Genomic DNA, 24,840 nt, shown 5'->3' with positions numbered 1-24,840 from the left:
CTTACCTTTTTATTTGCTGCTGTTGTTGTTGTGGTCAAATCAGATGTGGTTCCAATTCCATTCCATCCAAAGCACTGCAGCAGGCCAATGAATGAATGCTGTTCCCACTTACACCGCACCTCACAGGTTTTTTTTTTTTTTTTTTTTTCAGTTTAACACATTTTTTTTGTAGTTCCAACCAACAACCTTTAGATGTTCTTCACTCCAAGACTTTAAGATTTGGCAAAATTCATACAAATGCTCGTGCACACTCGTTTGATTTGATGATGATTCAATTCCCGTCGATCTCTTTTAAACTCAGTTAAACTTTTTCTTAAATTTAGATTAAAACAAGATGATATATAACTATGGATGAAGTGACGATGATAAAACTAAAAAAAAAAAAATTTTGTAGTTCCGACTCAAACAAAGCATAAGAACAGCTATACTGTGCCTGTTTTGCTTGAATTCTTGAGTGAAAGTCCAAAAACGTGTAATATTTTGCCATACCAAAATGTTTCGCGATGCCAGGCGCATGGGCCCTATGGTAGAACCGGTTATTATTGATAGTGTATATAGTAGAAATTCAAACATGTGGGGCATCAAAAATCTAGAGCTCACAAGCCACGTGCCAGATGGATGACGGCAGTAACCATTCTATACTTTAAAAAAAACAACTGGAGAAACTGTGGATGCTGGGGAATTTTTTTCGTTTTCTTTTGGCGGGACTGCTTTGTTTGTGCTTCCTCCCAATTTCTTTTCAAATTGGATCATTTTAGCCCATTCCATTTTTCTTCTCTTCTTGTAATATTAGCATATAAGTTTTGGGTTTCGGTCACATACGTCAAATTTCTGAGTCTCATTCTTTAAATTTTCTTCTGCGAATTTGAACTTCAGACCTTTAAATCTAAAAACTTCCAAATTAAATAAGGTAGCAAAATTACAACATAATGACCCCAATTGGCTGTGTATTTATGTGTATGCTAGGGACATTAGCTGTCGATTTTCTCATCTTTATCATTTTCCTCTCAAACACTTAAAGTTGCCAAATACTCACTTGTTCGGATTAAATTTTTTTTAATTAAAATAATCACGACAACACTTTTGATGATGTGATACTTGTGAGATTAAAAAAAATGATTGAAAACAGTCGTGATGCAAGTAAAAAAATTTTTCAAAAATGATTGAAAACTGAGTTTGTTTGGACAAAAATAATTTGGTTTGCAAAATTTATTCTCACAAATCCCAATAACCTTTTTATCTTCCCAATCATCTTTTTATCTCACATACATTATATCACAAAAAGTGATACAGTAAATATCTCAAATAAATCATCCAAACAAACTCAAGTGACCCATCCAAGACACGAAGACACGTTGATATGAATAGGAATCCCATATATAGAGCAGCCAGATAGGAGTGATTCAAACCCGTCATTCGCTCCAAAAACCCAGTTCATAAAAAACCATTGGGTTTTTGGGCAATTAATCCAAAACCAACCACCTATTCCTCATCATATCATAAAGTGATGGTCTTCTGTCGACGTTAACACAGTGAAAAGTTTACCAACAAAAGAGAAGATCCATTGAAGACTCAAACCTAAAATTGCCAACAAATTAAGCATTGTCATAACTCAGAAGAGATGATGCTGAGCTTTTAGACTCTTAAATACGGTGAAGCCCACTATAACTACACAAAACAGCAGAAATAATTGCATTACTGGAAAAAGAAACAAATTTAAAGGGGAAAAAAAAAAAAAGAGAGTCATGGCTATGATCATAATTTTTTTTCTCCCCCTTTTGTCACTATGTCCCATCAAACAAAAAGTTTGTTCATATGATGCTACAAGGCTTGCTCCGATGACCAGACCAAAAATATAGCATGCACTGCATGCCATTGATTACCATTTCTCCTCTTTGTCCATTCTATTTTTTCCTTTTTATTTTTTGGGCGTAGTAAACCATTCATATTAAAAGGAAAAAAAAAAAAAAACTACCAAATGGAATTTATGGGGGAGAGGGATAATAGTAGTAGTGATTCTCGGAGAATGATACTACTCCCTCCGTCCCATTTTGATAGTCCTGTTTCTTTTTTCACACAGTTTAAGAAAAAGTAGTTAACTTTGTTGGAAAAGTAAATTTAGATTGCTATTTCCTAAAATACCCTCACATTAAATATGGTACAATTTTATGGGAACTTGAATTGATGGTAAAAAAAAGAATTAACTCTCATTAAATAGGATAGGTTTATAGTAATAACTACTTACATTGAATAAGGGTATTTTAGAAAAATTAAAATACAACTACATTCTTCAATTGAAAAGTGGACTACAATTTTGGAACGGATGAAAAAGGAATACATGACTATCAAAGTGGGACGGAGGGAGTATGTATTATTCCAAATTCAAACAAAGTAGACTGGGATTAATTTTTTCCTCCTCGGGTACAGCAATAACACTAATGAACGCCGGTCAAACCGATTAGTGTTTGGTTTAGAATTGTTGTAGTCTGAATTAATTAGTGTATAATATGGATGCCCCAATATGGATGCGTAATAGTAACTATTTGGTTCTCAGCTTCCATTGTCAGATGTGGCACTAAAATACTACTGAATTTGGAGCAGTAATGACAGACTAATTAGTTGTGGTAGTTGACTTCTCTTTCATTCCTTCCCACCATCTTCGCCCCCAAAACCCCCCACCCCACGCCCCAATGAGAGTTATTGATTGTTTGGAATTTTATTTTTAGAAGATTTTGTAAAAAAAAAAAAAAAAAAGAGTAGTATAATATTTGATATTTATAAAGTAAAAAAGTGCGAAAAATCATAATATAAACAAGGAATTTTGTAGGAAGCCCAAAGAAAAGCTATATGGAAGGATACTCATCATAATGTAAACTGACAGATTTTGGAGAATGAAGCCCACAGTCAAGCCCAGTAGCTTTGAGCGGTCTTGTAGTCTCCACGCCATAGACGAACCCAAGCAGTACTTTTAGAAATTTCTCTATATTAACGTGCCAACAACTAATTCCACGCCATGTATTGTCTTTTCTTTAAAGGTTTTTTTTTTTTTGTAATTTTGTTTAGCAGGAAAAAGATGGGATTTAAGAAATGGAGAGGGGGCGAGAGATTGGTTTTCTTTAAAGGTTAATGATTCCATATGTCCTCCATACTCCTCCGTGTCACTTTTAAGTCAATATAAAAACCCAAGAATAATAGACGAAACAATTGGAGAAATACTCATTGAAGTTGAATTTGATCAAAACTTGTGCTAACACCTGTGAAAGAGGTGAAGTTATTAGGAAAAATATATGAGGAATAATTTTTTCATTGCATGGGAGATATGATTTGTTGACGTTATATGCGCATCCAATAATTCGACTGTTGATTTCTAGAAATTTTTTTTTTTTTTTTTTTTTTTACCCCGAAGGCACGAAACGAGACCACAGATAGCATGTAAATGGCAAGAGACGTGGAAAAAGCACATGTTAAAGCAAGACCAAAAAAGGAAAAGACAGAAAGCCCGAGAAAAATGCAAGCTGCATTGGGCTGCACTTTAGCTTCGCTGAGTACGCCGTACCTCATATGACCCACTCGTTTGCTGACTCAAATCAATCGGCCCATTCTTCTACAGACAAAACTGGAAAAGCTGTAACAAAATCATCCCGAATCATAAGTCTGCATTGTAACAAGTGAAATTGTATTCTTATAGTCTTGACCAAAAAAAATATATTCTTATTTGAATTGAAGAATGGCAAGAAGAAAGAGTGACTAAGTCTGTTCTTGATGACATCATATCTACCAATTTTCGGGAGAAGACGAAAAAGGAAAAAATTGGGGTGTGAAAATGTGGATGTAAAGCAATAAGAAAAAGAGCATAACAGGTGACACAAGATGTCGCAACAAAAAACCGATAATTTGTTGGGCGAAACAGAATACTGAATTGAACTATGTCCTCTATATAACTAAAGCACTACTAAAAGTTGGAAAGCATTGCCAATTGAATCTCATAATCTTGCTTTTCTATTTTGTTTTGTCAGTTTGTCGTGCTCTTTTCTCATGCAATATTGCTGTCCATTCTTCTGTTTATGCTGCTCCTCCTCCTCCTCTTATCTCCTGCACATAGAACTGCTAAGTAGATGTATGTTGATATTTTTTTTTTCTCTTTTTTGGGAAAAAAAAGGAAGCCCACACCGCTCAATTTTATTGACAATGCTACTGGATGGAAATTGTTGGATCCTTTTTGTTTTTGACAGCCAAAATATGGCTGTTAAATGATGTAAAAGGAAGACAGTCTAAGCGATTATGAAAAGGATGAATCTTACATACACTATTTGTATAAATACCATCACCATTAGATATATATCACATGTGCAAAATTTACTCACGTATCATCCATTCAATCGTGATAGCTGTTTACTCTTAGGAAAGGTTAAAAGTACTATGTTGATCGAGAAAATAGAAAATTTATAAGAAAAAGGAAAAGAAGTCAGTTCATGGAAGAAGATACTACACTTTCTTTGCCGGCAAATGATACGGAGTGCACGCGATTAACAAATCTATGACATTGATCATAGACCTCAGTTCATAAACATTTTTATCTTTGTGTCCGTCAAGACGAAAATTACATAAACAAATATCCCCATTAGAAGAGCTTAAAAACCACAAAAGAAAGTTATATGTGGGCAAGACCCTTTTTCTTTTAGATTGTCCATCCAAATAGACTCACGATTGCGTGCATTCTTGCTAGTAATTGCTTTAAACAAAAGCATGCATGCACTCTTTTTTGTTTCACAATCCTTCGATTCTTCCTCGTTGAAGAACTCGGATTTTCATCTCAAAAACAAGCTCGAGACTTTTACTGATTATTTTAGTTGATATTTGCTAATTAAAAGGTGTAACTTGGTGGTTTTTTATTATTTTTAACTTTACTTGTCCCAAGAGCCAAGAACAAGACTTCATAACTATGCAGTTTAAACCATGTCTGCTACTGGCGGCTCCTTTTGTGCAACTGAACCTGTCGTCGTCATCATTGGATGGGTTTCCTGGATCATCCAGCAATTCCTAAGTGCTACATAGGAATCACGACATTCAAGCAGGATAGACCAGACTAGGCAACCACCAATGGGTACGACAATAAGTGTATAAACGATGCAGCTCGATATCGCTAACTTGGGGAGCTGTCCAGAGTGATCAAACCGCCTTATCATGAACTTCATTAACCAGTACGTAAATAAGCAGGCCAATACAGCTATTAAGCATCTCCATATAACTTTCAGCGGATGATAGAATGGTGAGTGATAATCCACCGTTAATCTACTCTCCATCTTTTGATTATCATCCACCTTTTCTCTTGTCTCCATCTTTTCTGCAGTCTCCATGTTGACACTTAGTGACCCATATTATAACTGGCCAAAAAATCAATTGCCTGCTTATTGGGATGTTTCACAAGACAATATTGTGTAACGAGAGGACGAAAGGATTCAACGTTATGGTAGTGTGAAAATTTGGGAATTAATGTGTATATATAGCAAGAGAGAGAGAGAGAGAGAGGATTTATGTTTTGATTCAGTTATCAAATTGCGTCACCCGCATCCTCAACTTTTTTTCTTTCAAGAATCATAAGAAAATCGAGAAAAACAAACTTTGAATCGAATTTTTGAAGTCGAACATGTTTAGAAATAGTGTGTATTTGAAATAATTACTGTGAGTTGGTTCTATATTTGCTAGAGAATTGGGAGTTCTTATCACAGTGCATGACTACTACTTAACAAAGATTCACTGGCAAATGCTAGCTTTGCTTGTTCTTCCTCTTTTTAAGCTCATCCTTCCCTTTAGCAGTAGACGACGACTTGCGAGCCTGAGGCCCTAAAGCCGTAAGACCAACAGCAGGATACTGGCACAATACAAAAACCGGGACCGGGAGACTTGCCTCTCTCTACTGGCTTTCCTTTCAACTCTTTCAGTGTAATTACACCCAAACCTTTATTTTCGCTCTTCAGCATGTGGTATGATGTACGCAAGACAAAAAGAGTAGGTTAAAAATTGTAATTGTGATGCAAACAAACTAATAATTGACAAAATGACGGCTATCCAATTCTTTTTTCCGTTTTCCTTTCTGGGCGGTCAAGAATTTGGATGGTACAAATTAATTCACAATTGGTGCGATGAACACTAACACAAACAAAAAATGCAAATCTAATGAGACTTGAACCAAAACCATAAGTTTTGGCCATTCAGCAGCTATTAGAATAAATTGCTCATGCATCAAACAAATCTTTATTACGTGCTTTAATTAGGCTGAGCATAAGTTTTGGCCAATCCTACTCAATGCAAGTATATAACAGGAGGAGTAAGAGAGTACAAATTGTAACATCACTGGGGAATATACGATGCTCCCTACAATCAATCTGCAATCAGCAAGCAAATTTAAGAATGTGGACAAACCAAAGGCGAAACCCACCCCATTAAAAAATTTGAGCCTGCAAAGGATCTGAACAATTGTGTGAAATCTTCCTCTCACGAACTCCATTCATATTCATCATTTACAAAAGAGCTATCAAACTCCGTTTGAAACTATAGGTTTTTGATGAGCTTCGAGGTGTAAAGTTGAGTCCAAACATCTCTTTAGGAGCATGTTGCCCTGGTTCAATAAGCCCGACCACCTTGGCAACAATATAGGCACTGTCAGCAATGTGGTTCATGTCTTCTGTGTTGGTCCACAAGCGCTGAGCCAACTGTAACCTCCTGAGTTTTGTGTCAAGCCCAATACCCCACTTAAGGAAGAGGCTTTGCCTTTCTTCTTCTGAGAACTTCTTCAGCATTAGCTTGCTTAGCGTCCGCCTTTCACGACGAAGAGCCTTCATACTGCATTTTGAAATTCCAAAAAAAAAAAAAAAAAGATTCAACACAAGCAGAGATAGTTTCTCCTTTGGCTTTGGTTATCCGACTCTACATGCAATCTATCAACACATGGAACGAGTTTCTCTATAACTGAATTTTTAGTAGAAGCTGCATATGCATTCACTTAAATGGTTTATCATGAAGCACTTTTAATGCTGCTACAAGTGCGAGAGATGAATAAAGAAAAGAAGAGGCTCGTTCATTGTGAGAGGCACATTTACATATATCTAGCTAATCAAAAATTTAGTTTTCTTTTCTAGTGAGCTTTCAGCTTAGAATAAGCACTTTACCTTGAAGCGAGAGATACTGTCTGACCATTTAACATAGTTTTCTCTCCTCGAGAAAATGTATCCTTGAGAAAGATCATCCTCCTCATCTCCACCTCCATATATATGGCATCTGTAGGATCACCTTGGAATAGAAGGTAGAAATAGGTTCTATGCGCTAGTGAAACACTACAAGCTTCCCAGAGTTCAATAATTTCTTTTTGAAGCCTCTTGAATTCAGTTGGCCAATTCCTAAGACCGACGTGCTCGTCTTCTATTGGATCCAAGCCAACATCTTTAACAATCTTCGTAGCTTGGCTGGATTTTTCTTCTGATTCTTTTATCTGTAAGTACCACAACCAATTGATAGATAATTCAAAGCCGCAAAACTTCAGGTACTCTACATTATACTACTAAATATATGGAAGTCTTGACTACAGGCCTTTAAATATAGCTCAAATCTATTTGGTTTCTTGCACGATCAAAATTTACAAGAAAATCTGTTTTAACTCCTTACTTTTCCTCGGCTAGGATTCATTGAACAAACCAGAATTACAAGTTGACAACAGTTTCTAGTTTTGCTAAAAGAATAAACCTCAGTTTGCTCAGAAAAAGCAACGAGGATAGACACCATGTGGTAGAGGAACAGGATTACCAGCAAAAACACTTATTCACTATCATAAAACATGGTTTATAAGAAAAAGACTTAGGAATCAATTATACACAACTATTATGCATGAACGTCTTACATGCATCATAACATTGGAGACACTTTTAACTTGGGCATGCCTCTCTGTCAATGTGAATTGCACTTGTAATGCAACTTTCACATTATTCTCTTCCTGTCATATTCATATTCAATAAAAACCTTTGAAGCTAAAAATAATCTTATTGAAGAGGATAATTTTAAAAGCCAATTTGTATATGTAGTAGGTGACACAAGGTTGAAAGCAGAAACGTTATTTTTGCCCAGATAGAGAGAGAAAGAGTCAAAATGCAAAACTTACAGGATTGTCAGGAACTTCAGGTTCAGGATGAAGCTCCGTTGTCCTTGGGCATGTATCAACCCTGATAACATTATCAGTGTTAGAAGATATCTCATTTGACGCTTCAAACTTATTATCAACCACATTCTCTGCAGAAGGGTGAGAACCTTCCCTTGATAACCTTTCCACATCAAAATCAAATTTCAGCAGTTTCCTCTTAATACCCTCTTTTCTGGCAATAAATTCTCTCTCAGACCCATCCGGTGGAGTATTGTTTGTCATAGTAATGCTTGCATTGCAGCTTCTGCTTTTAGTCAATGACAAGCCTTTTGAACCAACTGAATCCGCTAGAAGATCCTGAAGAGGAGATGAATTTGCAGTAGGAACATAAGAAGAATCAATACAATGTAACTCTTTCTCATCCTTCGATTGTGGCAACACCAATTGCTCATCTTCCATTAATGGCGGTGATACAAGTTCTTTATCTTCCTTTACTGCAATTGGTGCCAGTTGTTTTTCTTCCTTGAGTGAAGGTGATGCTGATCTTCTCCCATCCTCCAATGGAGATGATTGTAGTTCAGGAATTTCCTTGTCTCCACCAGTTATTGATAAAGCATTGGATTGGTGTTCTAAAGGACATGGATAACTAAAATCTTCCACTTCAATGCAACGAACTTCCTTGCATAAGTCTTCTGATGTTCCACTGCTTCTTTTGTCCATTTCCTCCCATCCTTGACATGATTCACTTTCGCTAAAATTAGAAGAGAGTACTAACATCCTTGGAGTAGTATTGTTATCCTGAAAGTTGTTTACAAAGTCTGGTACCCGGATAAAGTTATCCTCGGAACTACTCCTGCTGTTTCCACAAGAAAACGTTGGAGAATCTAACAGACTGGATGTATCAGGTACTGGGTGTTCAGAATCTGGTGACTCATGGATCCGCAGGTGAGGGTAATTCCTCAAACCAATCTGTTGACAGATGGTAACTAATAAATATGGAAAATGCGTGTCAAGTAAAACATATTTAATGGCTTTTTATACAACTTACCCCCCTAAGAGAATTTCTATCTTGTCCAAGAAGCTGTAGCAAGTCTTTGAGTTGAGATTGAGCAATATCACGCTGTAGAATCAAATTTTTTACCTCCTTCTCAAGCTACAGAATTGTCAAAGATTGATCGTGAGCTAGTTTGTCCCCAAGAATAATTTGTGACGTCCTATTGATTTCCACTAACATACTTTTCTTCTAATTATAAGTTCTCTACAAAGAAGAGCAGTGGCATTCTCCAATAAATTGCTATGACAAATTAAGCTGACAGCTGGTGAAATAAAAGAGATAATAAGTTGGGCACTAATGCACCAAATCTACAGCAAACCATCCACATTTCTAGCACAATATGTTTCCGAAGATGTGTAGCAGATTGTTAGAAGCATTACCTCTTCAATTTGATGATCTTTGTCTCGAAGTAGTGCTGCATAATCTGATGTTACAACAGTAGTTCCAGGACTTCTCAATTCACTCTCTAGTCTGGCCAATTCCCTCTGCAAATGCTTTACCAATGCCTTTTCGGACATGACAACATTAACTTGTGCATTGGTGGTTACTTCTTTGGCACAACTGGCAAAAAGAAGTGTATTTCTTGATTGCTCAACGTGACTTCGTGCAGGGCTCATAGTGCAAATGATGGCTGTTCTGGCATTACCTCCTAAGGATGACTGCAGTATGCGGGTTAGCTTAGAGTCTCTGAAGGGAACGTGTCCATTTTTTCCCTTGCTGCATCATTTATGAGAAGGCAAAAATAAATCGGGATAAATGAAACAGTACATCAGTCAAGGTGTTGCTAGAAGAATTTTGACATGCCTGAAAGTAGTTAATCTCTAATTTTCCTGTAAAATGGACAGAAAATTGAAATATGGAACTTAAATAACTAAAGAAAATCTTTCCAACCATCCTGGAATTAGCTTCTCACTGTTTTATCTCACTGAAAACATTTACCTCTTTATCTAGGAAGTTACAAACACAGAACAATATGAGTAATACTTCTGTGATACATTAAAATGAAATGATGCCATGAAGCCAAATTAGTAATTTGACTGTCCAAAAGGTGCTCTGGATTATAGAAAGCTAAAAATTAGAACAATTTAGAGAAAAAAAAAAACAACACTAACTTTGTTGAGTCATTGGCATTATGCAGGGAGAGTCAATTTAGTCAAATGTCAGATGCAGCACATCAGTGGTAAAGTGCCATAACGGTGTCAAGCTAACAAGCAAAATTTCTGGATCTGTTCAGGTGACATTAGTTATATATTACACAGCAGGGACTTGAGATTAATTCTTTTGCCACATTGGCAACTGCATAAAAGACTTACCTTAGCTTGCGAATCACAGTTCCCAGGGTTAGCAAACTGCGATTAATGTGGCAGCCTTCTTTTAATCTTGTTCCTGCCGATAATGATTGAGATGCACGCTCGCTTCCAGCCAGATCTACAAAATTCTAAATTAAAACAGCACAAAAAAAAATTACCACAGCCTTCATCAACAGTTAACAATATCTCATTTCCAATTTAGAGAATCAACCTAACAGAAAGTTCATACCACAGTAGCTGCAAGAGTGCTGTAATTTTCCCTGCCTAAAAATTCACGAGCAGAGCTTTCAACCATCTGTCAACAAAAGGAAAGCGTGGTTTGAGTTCTGAAGTTTTGGGCTCATGAATGGAAACAGCAAAGGACTTTTAACCAATAGGCGTACCAATCTGATGATTTGGTGAGATCTGGAGCTTGTCTCATTGAGCACGGTCTCTCCTATCTGTCTTTGAGCTGAAACAGTAAAAAAAAACAACATTATAACTATTGAGCTTCTGACTGACCCTAAGAACTTCTCAGGTTATTCTTACCTTCGCAGACAGAAAGGAGTTCAACCACATGGTCCCAGTCCCTTACAACTTCCTCTGTGAGTTTCTCAACAATGGTCCCTCGCTGTTAAAGTAGACAAGAATAAGGTAATTGCCAAACGAATACTAACACACACCATAGGAAGAAATTTACCTCCGGATCATCTAGAAGTCGAAGGGGAGTGGTATCTGTGCTAAGGAGGTCTCTAACACATTCATTGTAGATCTCCAATGCCGAGAACTTTAGAATGAATTCTCTTTCCCTATGCTGAAAACCAAAGCCACGATGTGCAAGACAGATTATAACCCCAGGAAAGAAAGAACTCAAAATACTGAGAAGTTCATGATAAGTGGGATTTAGATTACCTTCTGTATGTAATCATATATATCTCCTATGGTGTATTCGGTAATTCCAGTCATGGTAAACGTTTTTCCACTGCTTGTTTGTCCGTACGCAAAAAGAGTTGCTAACAAGAACATCATCTTTGGTAAGTACTAATACATTGAGCTTGAGAACACCAAGAAACTTGTAAAGTTCAGTCTAATGAGGCAAAAAAGGGAAGAAGTTCAGATATGTGCTTACCATTGATTCCGCCAACTACTGAAAGAGCAACTTCCCTAGCTCCTTCTTCATATACCTGCCTTGTGGTGCAATCACTCCTAAAAGCTCTGTCTAGAAGCAAAACAACAGAAACAAAGGAAAATCAGAAAGATTGTCCAAGTCATGAACTCTGGCATAATCGATACTGCTATAGCAGCACCACTTGCTAGCATAACAGAGCAGCAGTTCTGAAACAGCATAGACAAATTAAGCATGAATAACAGAAACAAAAAAAATTCACGTAGAAAATTAATCATACTAACTCTATATTAGGATAAAAATAAGAATGCTAAGGCAGATTGATCACATAGAAATGTTCAATAGTCTCATTTGCCACCTCAGGACCAAACTGGGAAAAAAAAAGGATGGAAAAGATCATAGTCAAGCGACAAATACCAAAAGGAAAAGTTTCTACCAAAGGCCTGTGACCTTCAATTTCCCCTTAAGATAGTTCCAACTCAAATTTTCCACCCTTTTCATCAAGATGCAACAAAATTGAAATCTAAAGAATTATCAGAAACATAAAAGACCATAACAATCAAAATAACTGACTGAAATTGAAGTCTTACATTCATCTCCTTACCAAATGTATAAGCTGTAGGGTACATTGACCGCTCAGAGGCAGAAAGATTAGCATTCTTGTAGATAATTGTAGTGTCATTGATGCATTCCCAATCTGAAACGTCATTCTTCAAAATCTCCTTCTCATTCAAAGGCCTCAGTCTGACTGACACAAATATACACTCCTCATGACCACCTCTCGTCACCTCCTCACCTCCCTCCATGATGCCCATGCTCACGGCAAACAACAACCTACCCCGGAAAAAAAAAAAAAAAGGAACCAAAAAGGCTATGCTTTGAACCGACACATTTGCCGGTCAAGAAGTGTATGGATTGATCTCTACAGCCTCTATTTCTTTCTTCATAACAAGCAAAAGGGCCGGCAAAAAAAGGCAGCAATCGACCATATAATGATGATTGATAGATAGATAGATATCTGGAAACCAAGAAAAACTAATGATAAGTCAATGGAAATCCAATCATATGTTAATGCCAGTGTCTTGTCTTATGCATTGAACATGGTTCTATATGTTCTTTCTTTCCTATGATATATATATTTGCCAAATGGTCCCCGTTTACAGACTGTCAAAACGAAGCTTGATGATTCTCTTGAATGTCTTATTCCGTTGGGTTAGTAAAATGCATTATTAGCTGTGATTGAGAATGTAATGTAAACAAATGCTTACTATTGAAGAACTCTTACCTGGGGGGGTTTTTTTAATTGCTATAAAAATCCAATCTTGACCTTGGAAATTGAGAGAAATTTCAGATTCAGGGTCATTTTCAAGAATGTTGGAGAATGACAGTGATGGTTTTCCAGGATTTTTGTATTCTAGTATTTCACCATCTCCTGTTCATAAACTCTCTGTTTCTTCTGCTCCTTTTGCGGTAATGTAGCATGAGGAGAGAGAATAAGATAAGAGACAGAAAAAACAGAGAGCTGTGAATCAAAATTGTAGGATTATGTAGTATTTGGAGGAATCACAAGGTGGAGGGAAGGTGTTGGGTCGTTTTTTTTTTTTTTTTTTTTTTTTTCAGTGTCCGGTTGATGAGCAAGAGGCATCAGCAGGCACCATAGTTTTCTACAGGCTTAACATTTTTGTCAGAGCCATTTGCAATCTAACAACCAGATCCAACAAATGGTTAAGCAAATTTACGAAAGATAGGAGAGCCTCGACTCCAGTGCATGTCATTTTTGTCACCAGTTGATAGTTATACCCAAACGAAATTGGTTATTTTGTCATTCGTGCTTTGATCTTTTCCTCTCATTATTGCACATAATTATATGGTTACTGATTGATTAATTGGCAATGAAGGGTTGCAATAATTGGGTGAAATGGCACGTAGTATATAGGTGGATAGTCTAGTCTTGTAATGTGTTTTTCTTGACCGTAAGTGTGAGCTTGTAAGTTATAGTAGTATATTCTTCTAGATCAAAAATGTATGCGATCCAACCTTGGTGAGTTATGGACACCATGTCCTTCTAGCTATGACTCGTAGCATAAACTTTTCCTAATCGTTTTGATGCCCTTGTAGTCATATTTACTTTATATGGATCGGAGCATCCAAATTTATTCACTTGCACCTTAATTGAGTCAAATTATGACTTTGCCGTGTGAAGAAGCCCAGAGCTTCCCCCGTGGAGGCCAATTGTGTGTTTTGTCCGCCCCCAGCATCAGGTGTGTGGAGGGGGGCCTCCCCAGGATTCGAACCCTGGTCCTTGTGTATAAGGGTCTTGGGGTTGAAGTCCTGGTACCACTTGAGCCTCTCCTCAGAGAAGTTCCGTGCTTCTTCACCGTGGTTTCCTTTTTATTTCATACTAGCAACTCTGATATTTATTGATTACACGTGAAAAGCTTTCGTATTGGGTTGTCAAAAGAAAAGGAAAACATGATAGCACTAGGGTTGCCTTTCGAAGCATCAATTTCTCAAATCAAAAGTTCCACAAAAGATAAGAAACTTCAAGGTCATGCTGTTTATTTCTAGCCAGAAGGGATAAACGCATTGGTAGTAGTCCTTATTATACTTTTTAAGGAAGATAAACACACTGACATTTCACTACTTTTTTTTTTCCCTCCGAAAATTGTTCTCACACCATGCGCAAAGAATCATTAAATAACACAAAAGAGAGCTATTACCCTTTTTCTTTTCTCTTTTTTAAGTTAAGCTCTCTTATAAATAGGGGTTGATGCGGGTCGGGTACCTGTCCCATCCACCATTTGGTTGATCCGACCCGCACCTTGCGATTCAGCCATTTTCTAATCCTTACTAGCCCCGCATATCAGCAAATATCCGATTACAGGATATCCGCTAAAATAGGGTCGGATCAACGAGTACCTGTCACACCTCATTTATCATTTAATTTTTTTTTAAAAATAATTTATATTAATTTAATTTTATATTTTATACATTCATCTAAGATTTAATAAAAATTCTTTTCTCAAAAAAAGTTTCCTATCAAGAAACAAGCATGCAAAGAGAATACAAGATAAAGGAAAAAAGTTATAATTTCTCATATTTGTAATACAATTTGTTCAATGAAATTATTTATTTAACTCTAAATTATTATTTTATAGTATGTGTATAAAAATAAAATATAAAATATATATATGCAGGACGGGTCGGATACTTGCGAATTTTTAATTATGTGACCCTAATTCGCCCTGAATCTTAATGGGTGACCCTATTTTAACCCGATCAAATAATATAAATTGAATATTCTAATTTTCGAATCGAATCGAATATGATGGATTTTCGGATTAGCGAATAATTTTACGCATCCCTACTTTTAAACTCCAAGTTGGTACAAATGTCATTGAGCTAGTGGTCACTGCCAAGCACTTAAGTCTTGATGGTGCGAAGAGATCAAGAGTTTAACTCTTGCCTTCCCACCAAATTACCGATATATGTGGCAGCCTTTAGTGGTTTTCTCCCATGGAGTGGAGTACGTATATTGGTCCACTGCACATGACGTCTTTGAAGTTCCAACCGGAGAAACGAATGAATGACTGCACAGGCCCCTGTACCTAAAATAGTGGGTTAAGTTAAGTGGTGGCACATAATTTGTAGTCGATGATTACATCAATGAAAGTTAAGTGGTGGCAGGTAAACTAGGCAAAGAATTTCTTAACGAAGATCTTCCGTCAGCATATTATCACTGCATTTTCTATGCGAAGGATATACCGTTCCAGAGAAGAAAACAACCTAAACTATAAAAAAAATAAAAAAAAAACCTCTATCATTATATTATTTCATAGTAAAAATCTTTTTCCAAATAGAAAATAGATGAAACTCAAGAAATCGAGAGAGAATTTGAACCTAGAACCTTTCAAGTGGAAAGATTTTTTCTTTTTTTTTTTTTACGGCAGAGTGGAGAACAATTCAATTTGAGAATAGGCAATTAATATTAAAAAAAATTAAGAGAATGGAGTCGAAATTCCTCCTCCTTAATCATTATTCCACTTCATAATAGATGCTGGAGTACTGTATTATTTCTCCAATATTCCGGACCATGATTGTTCTTAATTAATTAACATCAACAATGTGGAATTGCTCTACTGATTTTGTGATTGCTCTACTGATTATGTTAAGCTTCTGCCAAAATTGTAAGCTCTAAGTCTAATGGGGACGAGGGGCTTGGACGGTTGTCTCAGGCAGTTTACAGTTTGGATGAGACCTTAAAATTTTGTGCGGTTCAGATCACGTCTTGTAACTCGATTTTCACGTCACGTGAAACTTACAAAAATGTTGTTTTAATGTTACTCGCTGTTGTTCTATTATTACACCTTATACAGATGATATTACATCATATACAAATAATGTTACATCTTCCGAAGCGATTGTTCTGACAACCGCTCCAGCCCCGCGTCCAATGGCGACCAACTGACCACTGAATATTTTTTGTGGAGAAGAAGGCCAAAGCTATGGCATGCAAAGCAAAAAGCTGCTGAAACTGAAAGGTACTATCAAGGGAGTTGGTGCGGGGCCCGCTTTGACTCAAAAAAATTACTAGTAACATTACAGGCCATGTGCTTGGAAAGAGCGACGCCCTTTTCTCCATCCAAGCGAAGGCCCATCCATCCACACGAGAAAGATTGTATTCATCACAGTGCATGTGTCACGAGGAAATGAGTGTTGCAGTACAGAGAGACAGAGAAACTGTGTATGCCGCATTCCGCCATTACCTGTCAGCCTTATTCAGTTAGGTGAAGCCTTTAGATTCCTATTGCATGCAAAGGAGAAAATGATGCCATTAATTGTGTGAGAAAATGGGATCACGGCCTGATGATAAGGCATTTGTACAATTGGGATAGATTCAAGGGATTGAGGAATTGAGAGTTGGGAGCAAAAATTGCCGAGACACGTCTATGACTAGGAGCGAGTATACATTTATTGAAAGCTCATTGGCCACTACGGAAGGGACTTAAATCCCTTAGTTGGACTATAAATAGGGATTCAAACTTTGAAATTATTAAATTATTAAATATTAAATTTAATATTTTTTTTTGTATGTCGCATTAAGTGATAAGTTGTAAATAATTTATTACTTATTTTTTAGAGTAATTTTTGTGTAGAAAATTCGGTGCAACTTAATCAATTCAAATGTTTAATTATTAGTTATCAAACACAGTTGAACATGTTAAATATTTGAATTTAATAAATTTGAGTGTTAAATTGAATTATCAAACAGAATTAGGTGTCATACAGAATTGGAGCCATGAGCCAAATTATTTTATTAATCAGTAGTCTCTATTGGTTTCAACATTTCCCTGTAATCCTTTATGTCTGTAGTAAGCATTGATTTTGTGCGACTCCTCTTTTATATATATATATATATATATTCTTCTTGCTTAGGGTCTATTTAATAGTTCAATTCAACGTTTAAGTTTAATGGGTTGAGGCAGACAAACACATTTGATAATAAAAAATAGAATATTTTAATTAATTAAGTGGTTTTGAGTTGTTTAGGCAAATCTTACTCAAAGCAATGAACGATAAATTGCTTATAATAATCCAGTAATTTAACAGATTCAGATTTTATATTTCAAATTTTAATTTTATCAGATGCACTTTTAGTCGGTTGTGTTAATTAGTCTATACAGCCACCCTCTTTGAGAGGACTGTTTGAAAAAACTGTGGAGTATTAATTGTCCAAGCAGATGGTTGCGACAATTTTGAAGGGGAAGCAGTTCTAAAAGTAAATTAATGGACTTTGACATTTTTGGCCTGTGATGTATACTTCTCAAAAGCTGGGGGAGGGAGTCGAATTGGCAGTCACGGGCCATGTGTACCATAGAAATAAAAATTAATTGACCAATTTAACGTTCAAAAATTTTTTTTTAATACTTACCAATCGAATTTGAAGCTAGGAAGGTCCCAGAAATCTAATAAGTCGACCGAAGATTTAGATTGTGTTTGGATTGCATTTTCCGTCATTTTTCATGGAAAAATTATTGTAGCGATTTGATATATGTGAGGAAAAAAGGTGATAGAAAAACGTGATCACGAAAAACGACAATATTTTCCGACGAAAACAAGCAATCAAAGCATGACCTTAGAGAACAAAAGAAGTGAGGCGTTGGAGAACGGGGGGGCACAATTGACTAAGGACTGCCGAATATGAATGTAGTATTACAAACAATTTGGCATAGAGTGGCTTTGTGCACAAGGATCAAACCTTTTCGAAGCAACAATAAATAAAATATTCTTAGAATTTGTGGGACCAAAGTCATCATTGATCATGCTGATAATATGTGATCGTCAGAAACCCACAATTTCGGACCTGTCCTACATACTAAAATCTTTAGAGTGATTTTTAGGTTACTGGTTACGATCAATCTAAGCGACCATTGACATTGTTGGAAGTTTGGGCTTCGTCTAGATTGCATTTTTGTGAATTTTTTTTTTTTTTTTTAGAAAAATTACTGTAACGATTTCATAGATGAAATATAAAAAAGTGATTGAAAAATATGTCCACGAAAAACGTAATAATTTTTTTTTAAAAAAAAATTACAATCCAAACACGTCCACAGTTTTTGTTTGGATTGTGAGGCTTCAAATTAATTTTTTTTTTGAAAAACTATACTCATAATATATTTTTTAAACCATCCTTTCATCTTATATACACAGTTTATTCGTTATAATAAATTTTTCTATAAAAACATTCAATGCAAACGAGCTCAGCTTCTGATTTCACCTCCTTCAATTATTATTATTTTTTATCAGCATTCTAAAAGTTTCGAAAGTTTGAACCACATCCCCGCGAGCCCGAATGAATGCCTTTGATTTTTTTGGGATGAAAGTCACAAAGCCGTAATTATCAACAGTGGTCCTCTTCTATCTTGAAATGATGATTCTTCTTTTTTGATTAATGAAGTTCACCAAAGGAACAATAGCAAGCATGATAACATATACTAATTGTTTGGTTCGTAATTCAGAAATCGAAATTGAATTAAAAAAAAAAGAAAGAATAAGGATGAAACTTCGCTACTAGTCTGTTAGCATGTTCAGTTCAATTGGAAGTATCAGCAAGGTCCGTCTTGTGTTTGGCCCATGAAAGCAAACAAGTCCCACTCCCGCACAAGAAGGGCGCCTCCTCCATTACAATTTACAACCAACCAATAAATGAAAGTAGGGTTGTTCAGACCGTGACTCGACTGGTGATAATTAATAATAACTTTTTCTTTTTTGTTTTTTCTTTATTATCTGGCCATATGATAAAGATATTTCTACACGTACACGCAGTCAGGTCCAGTTACATACAGCAAAGGGCCTAATTTGTAGCACGGGTTACCTGTGCCTGTGGTCCAAAACGTTCCTCCTACTGCTACTTCCATCAAGGAAGTCCTGTACCGTGGACCCCGTTTCAAGTTTCTGAGCTAATCTTGCCCCACTTTGCGATGCTTTTAATTAATTCATTAATTGATTGATTAGGTCCAATAGTTGAGGGCTAATTACTAACCCTCTACAACTACAAAGTACACTATTACGGTACTTATTTCTTGAAAAGAAGAAGGCAATCGCAAACTCAACAATATGTATATATATATAGTTTGAATCTTCAAGTAGCGATTCAGTTCGAAACAGATATTAATAATTCGTTCGTGACAATGGAGAAGCATCAATATTATTGTTGGTAACCTTCTGTTGATCGATCGAACTTGCGAGAGTTTTGAGTCTTCAAAGCTCCGAGGATTTTATTAAAGTAGTGGTGCACGGACTCTAGGTTTTTTGGTTGCTAAAGAAAGTTTGGTGCGGTTAATGTCGTTAATCGTGGCTTAGTAGTGTCTTGCACGTTAGTAACTAACAGGTGAAGGCACATAATAACCTCCTTGATAACCTATTTTGTACTAAATCTGTTGGTGTAGTTGACTAATTGGGGGTTGCCTGATGTCTACTCAGCACTCCCCCACAATGATTAATTTAATTAGTCAACCTAATCAAAATGCTTTCAGCTGGAAACTTCGCTAAAGCCCCCCGACTTCCCCTTTTCATCGGTCGCTTGCGATCTACTCTGTTTGTTTGTCGAGTGAAGCACTGCTTCTTAGCTTGATTGCCCAATAAAAAAAGTCTAATTGCTTTTCTTTTTGGACCGACCCCTCAGGCCCGTTACTCGTAAGCCCTTTCGCTGGTCACATTCTTCCAAGGGATGTATGCGTCTGATGTTTGGATCAGCTAACTGCAATAATTCTTCAGAAACTAATTCATTTCAATTTCTTGGTTGCTGCTTGTTTTGTTTTGTATTTTTTTTTTTATATATTCTGCTTTCTGCATTCGATGGTCAAGATTTGTCAGATATGCGCCTAGGATTCTTCTTTTGATTCTTTTCTCGGTCATGAAGATATAAAGAGAAGGGAAAAGATGATACGTAAGTGTATTTCGATGATGCAAAATGGGCTAAATGTGACAAGCGACCTTCATTTCATGCTGCAATAAATCTTGCTTTTAGACGTATAGTAATTTTGGCAATTTCGTCTTAAAGCAGTATTGGTATGGACTTGCGCAGGAGTACAAACGATTGTTTGTAAACAAATCAAGCATCCTTGTACTCAAAGCTTGTTTTATTATTTTGACTAATTTGAAATTTTATTCAAACTTGATTTTATTTACTTCTCGAGTCGAGTTCGAACGAAGTTTTATTTAGTCGCAGTCGAGTCGAGGTCGAATAGCTTAAATTTTTTACATATAAATCTCACTCTTCTGCTAATAGAGCCGAATTTGAAAGTTCATCAAATACAAAAATACCATTTAAATTTGGTTAAGTTTGGCTTCATTAGTCATCGAACCAAACACGCATGAATTCTTAGAGAATAAAAATATCTCAATTCGAGTATAGAATAATTTTGTTTGTTTTTAAGTTCTGGACTCGCCATTATTCAGTGGTCCTCCTACATTTCATCGACTCTCAGGATCACAGTTAAATCATCAGAATAGCTACTTAAACACAGGCACTGATAGACTCTCTTAACGTACAGATTAAGATAAAACCATTGAAGAGCCGTGACTTCAGCTTTGGGGGGAGTGAAGAGGACAAGAAGTAAACATCTAAGAAGTTTCTTCAGCCTTCAGAACGTGGTCACTGCTACACTGGCTAGCAAGCGATGTTACAATCTTATCTATTTTGTTCACAAACACCATCCATTCCTGGAGCTCCTAGCCAGCGTCAAGGCAACTTTTCTGTTTTCCCTAAACTTAGTATCATGAACTATGACCTGAATCCACTGACTGGACAATATTACACTGCATTCCTTGCGAAAAACAGTTGTTGGAAATGATCACTGGAATTAGAAAAATTCGGGTGGTCAGCTTCAGAGACGATGCACAGCCTGCGAATTTGATTTTAAATCTCCCATAACATTTCCACCGGGCTTAGTTTGCTGCGATGAACCACTTTGTTGGGATCAAAATGATGCATACATTTTTTGTTCTGTTGATCAGGTTAGGAGCCATAATGTACAGTGCCAAGTAATTATCATAATGTGTTGGTACTAAAAAGCTTTGAAATAGCGTAATCTAGAACTCGGGAGAAGACGGGGCCAAATGTTACGTTGAATTCGGTGCGAATTATAGCCCGACGTGGCTGAAAACTTTACCGGTTTCACTGTCCTGTTAAAACCCAAGCATGTACTGTGGTATTCACTTGATGATGCTGCTTACTTGTATAATTTTGTCTGCAAGTCCAACAGCCGTGAAGAATAATGAACGTTCGTCCTATTAGTCACAGAATTTGCCGCGAAGTTTCCTTTACCCGTACAAAATTTTGGATGTCCTGCTTATATAAAGTAAAGGGCACTATCAGCAGAAGGTGCAGGAGATCAAGAAAACAGGGAGACTAAAGAGTTCGAGCGAATCAACACAGCAGCTAGCAAGCTAGAATGGCAATTTTGGAGATTGAGGAGGAAGTATGCAGCAGCCAAGCATTGCCTCTTCTCTCGTTGAATCATGTTTCACTGGTGGTAAAATCTGTTTGGGCTTCCGTCAGATTCTATGTTAACGTATTGGGCTTTGTTCTCGTCAAACGCCCTTCTTCTTTTGATTTCCATGGAGCTTGGTTAGCAATTCAGAACCAATTATCTCTATCTCTCTAATCTAAATTCTACTCGTAACTTTTTTCTTTTTTTCTTCCTCCTTTAAATGCTTGTTTTCTGAGTTCGCATTTACAATTGACTCGTCGTCGATGATGTAAATTGGCTGTCTAGGTTGTACAATTATGGTATCGGCATTCATCTCATTGAAAGAGACGCCATGGATTGTGAGTACCAGACCTCAATTGAACCGCGTCGCATTGATCCAAAAGATAACCACATTTCCTTTCAGGTAAGAAATTATAATGAAGGGTCCTTTTCATTTTTTTTCGCTCTCTCTTTTTATTCCCATCCTAAATTTGCAATAAGAAGGAAGAACAATGAAATTATTATGTAAACAACCATTCAATTACTTCCCTTACACACACACACACACAAACAAAAACACATTTTTGTTGTTAACTTGGAGGCATTTTGAATGCATGCAGTGCACTGATGTGAAGCTCGTGAGGAGGAGATTAGAAGACAAGGGAATGAAGTACGTGAGCGCAGTGGTGGAGGATGAAGGGATCAAGGTTGATCAAGTGTTCTTCCATGACCCTGATGGCTATATGATTGAAGTTTGCAACTGTGAAAATCTTCCAGTCCTTCCAATCTCTTCACCCTGCCCCTTCAAGCCAAATTTCAGCAGTGTAAAGTACGACAAGATGGGAGGGATAACAAATTCATGTGCTCTAGTCTTGGAGACTATCATGATGGAGAGCTTGACCACGGAAATGATGAACTTTTCCTTCTGAAAATCCATGGAGGAACCCGGTCTGCTAGCTCTCTCTCTATCTCTTGCCAATGCTTGTTCGTTCCCTCTTCATAAAAGGGATCAATTTCAAGTGGACAAAACTCTATTGCACCATATGATTAAGATGTGAGTCATGTAAGGATATTGGTTGATGTCTATCTGTTTTGTAAGATTGAGGTGATACACTTTTTTACATGTGTACTGCATGAAACATTTGGTTGTATCCTTCCCGCTTCGGGAACTAAACATGTAAAATTATGCATAACGATTATAAATTTGTGTCTTTTTTTTTTATATATAATTATAAAGCTGTGTCAATTAATTATATCAACAGTCGGAATGGAATAATAGAAGATACGCAGCCATTGAGAGTCTGCTAAGATGCTTCTAGCCAAAAACTATGTCCTGGCTTTGTATATTTTCGTTACTCTTTATCAATCATTTTCTTGGTGAGAATTGCGCTTGCAGGTTTTACTTGCCTGTTTGAGACTTTCGGTAGCGCATTTTCTTCTCCCAGGATTGCTTAGGTGTTCTATAACAGTACTCTAATTTTGCCTTGGTTGTTTGTTGTTAGATGTTTAGATATTGAAGTATTAATTGTGATCTTTATACGTTTATCCCCGTGGTTGTGTCGCCTTGTCTTAATTAGCTGATGCATCACTCATAATCTGCGTACGAGATTCAGTAAGCATATCTCTATTTGTCTATGTACTTTTGTAACTCCTATATTACAAGTATGAAAGGTTACAGTTAAAGCTTGTTAAAAATGATATTATGTTTACGTCTGATGTTAAAATCTTCTTTTTACTTATTGGAGTTTATCATTACTCTGGAAGTTTCTAGATTGAGTACATCTTATATGCACTGACAGTGTATACACTATCACGGTTGGATGCACGACACATATGTCAAAATTTGGATTTCAAATTCAAATTCGGATTATGTGTCATGCATTTAATGGTGAAAGTATATATATACTGTCAGTGTATAGAAGAAGATTAATCCTTTTAGATTCTCTGTAGCTTTATTTAGCTTTTAGTATTCCTGCATCTCACGTCTATGCATTTTGTTCCTTACTTTAGTTTTGAGAATGAAAAGAAAAAGAATTTTAGACAAAGGTTGAATTGAATAAGTTCTCAATTCATAGATTGAGCTCCAAAATAGCACACTTATCACGATCCCAATTGAAATCCACTGGGCTCCATGTAACCAGCCCACCACTGCTTCAATGCATGGTGTTTGGTGAAACTTGTGATTGATCTTTGATATATCATGAAAAGTTTGGCAAAGCCTGCTGTTTTCCTTCCATGCATAGCTGCTGCATTTGGGTGCGCATAATGGCAACAAATGCACTCATTTTCATTAACACACAAAAGCCATCGATCGCTTCATTCCTGCAATCAGCTGGATCATTAATCTTGATTATCATCAATACAAGAAAACATCGTCATTGCCCTCTTCCAAACAGATTCAGTTTTATCCCATGTCTCTAAAGCTCATAGCTAATGAAGCTAACAGATGAGCCCCCACATATGTGCCGCCAGTACTGAATTATTGATCAACTGCTAATGACGAGCTGTTGCTGTTGATTTTAAGAGAATTTTAAAGTTAAAGTTAGTTACCACGTGTCATAAATATATAGGCACAAAACATTTTTGTATATTCTCGCCACAGGTGCTAATCAGTTTAGGAGGGAGCAAAATACAGCAATACTAATTGCAAAGTACATGTTATAGTACAACATATGAACGAAACAACCTGTTTGGCACTTGAGTTTTTTTGTCAAGTTTGTCTGCTACAAGTTTTTTAAAAACTTTAGTTAAAAAAATTTCAAAATTTTTTAACTATACACTTCAAAATATTCAAAAATTTACACATTTCAAAAATTTTTTTAAAAACTTCTACAGTAAAATTTTAGACAAACATCCAAAAAACTTACTAGTGATGAGGAAGCCAGATCAAACATGCCATGCTGAGAATGAGAGCTGGGGTAAAGAAACTTAAATCTTCCTCCAAATAGCAAGGGTGTGGGAGAAATTTTTAGGTAGAGAGGTTATCAAAATGATTTTGCGGATCAGAATAGGTTCATTTTACACAACTAACAAGACGACTCTAATTGCAATATATAAATGCCCCTCGCCACTAAATAATCACTCGTATTGTTATCTCTAAGAACTTTACGTACAAATTAACTACTTGGATATGACTTGAGCGCTTGATCAAGAACCAAAATGAGCCATTTCAATTACGAAGGACTTGAAAACAATAACTTGGAAAAGGTGAGGGACTATTCTCCAATTATCCAAAGGAACTCCTTTTTTTTTTTTCATTTCATTCT

The 24,840-nt window shown here is 36.4% G+C and overlaps 2 protein-coding genes across 3 annotated transcripts; one reads left to right on the top strand and one right to left on the bottom strand.

The window, feature by feature from the left end:
- Positions 1 to 6,222: 6,222 nt before the first annotated feature.
- On the bottom strand, positions 6,223 to 12,708 carry LOC113701498 (kinesin-like protein KIN-7E). 2 transcript variants are annotated; one of them, XM_027222196.2, is made up of 13 exons: positions 12,205 to 12,708; positions 11,604 to 11,693; positions 11,387 to 11,487; positions 11,175 to 11,288; positions 11,024 to 11,105; positions 10,879 to 10,946; positions 10,725 to 10,790; positions 10,499 to 10,623; positions 9,566 to 9,902; positions 9,180 to 9,284; positions 8,153 to 9,100; positions 7,170 to 7,489; positions 6,223 to 6,843 (listed from the first exon to the last, which is right to left on the bottom strand). In XM_027222196.2, exons 1-13 carry the CDS (start codon positions 12,413 to 12,415, stop codon positions 6,522 to 6,524), a joined length of 2,889 nt encoding a protein of 962 aa, XP_027077997.2. In that variant the 5' UTR covers positions 12,416 to 12,708; the 3' UTR covers positions 6,223 to 6,521. The 2 variants fall into 2 exon arrangements, with proteins under 2 accessions (XP_027077997.2, XP_027077998.2); XM_027222197.2 differs by having other exon boundaries at positions 12,191 to 12,325.
- Positions 12,709 to 21,471: 8,763 nt separating this feature from the next.
- Positions 21,472 to 22,785, top strand: LOC140010737 (glyoxylase I 4-like). The gene is made up of 3 exons (XM_072058109.1): positions 21,472 to 21,732; positions 21,881 to 21,998; positions 22,195 to 22,785. The coding sequence occupies exons 1-3, from the start codon at positions 21,557 to 21,559 to the stop codon at positions 22,501 to 22,503; spliced, it is 603 nt and encodes a 200-aa protein (XP_071914210.1). The 5' UTR covers positions 21,472 to 21,556; the 3' UTR covers positions 22,504 to 22,785.
- Positions 22,786 to 24,840: the final 2,055 nt, after the last annotated feature.

The sequence above is a fragment of the Coffea arabica genome, chromosome 7c, assembly GCF_036785885.1.
Source record: "Coffea arabica cultivar ET-39 chromosome 7c, Coffea Arabica ET-39 HiFi, whole genome shotgun sequence".
Lineage (NCBI taxonomy): Eukaryota > Viridiplantae > Streptophyta > Magnoliopsida > Gentianales > Rubiaceae > Coffea > Coffea arabica.
This window is presented reverse-complemented; position numbering and strand designations above follow the sequence as displayed.

What these genes read in the sequence shown, in the direction of transcription:
- LOC113701498 (XM_027222196.2), bottom strand. Translation starts at nt 12,415, where the DNA reads ATGGGCATCATGGAGGGAGGTGAGGAGGTGACGAGAGGTGGTCATGAG. An exon ending in GCACTCTTGCAGCTACTGTG is followed by an intron (nt 10,624 to 10,724) that starts GTATGAACTTTC and finishes GTTTTAATTTAG; the next exon opens with AATTTTGTAGATCTGGCTGG. An exon ending in ACTGTGATTCGCAAGCTAAG is followed by an intron (nt 9,903 to 10,498) that starts GTAAGTCTTTTA and finishes TAAATGATGCAG; the next exon opens with CAAGGGAAAAAATGGACACG.
- LOC140010737 (XM_072058109.1), top strand. Translation starts at nt 21,557, where the DNA reads ATGGCAATTTTGGAGATTGAGGAGGAAGTATGCAGCAGCCAAGCATTG. An exon ending in TTTGATTTCCATGGAGCTTG is followed by an intron (nt 21,733 to 21,880) that starts GTTAGCAATTCA and finishes TTGGCTGTCTAG; the next exon opens with GTTGTACAATTATGGTATCG. An exon ending in ATAACCACATTTCCTTTCAG is followed by an intron (nt 21,999 to 22,194) that starts GTAAGAAATTAT and finishes GAATGCATGCAG; the next exon opens with TGCACTGATGTGAAGCTCGT.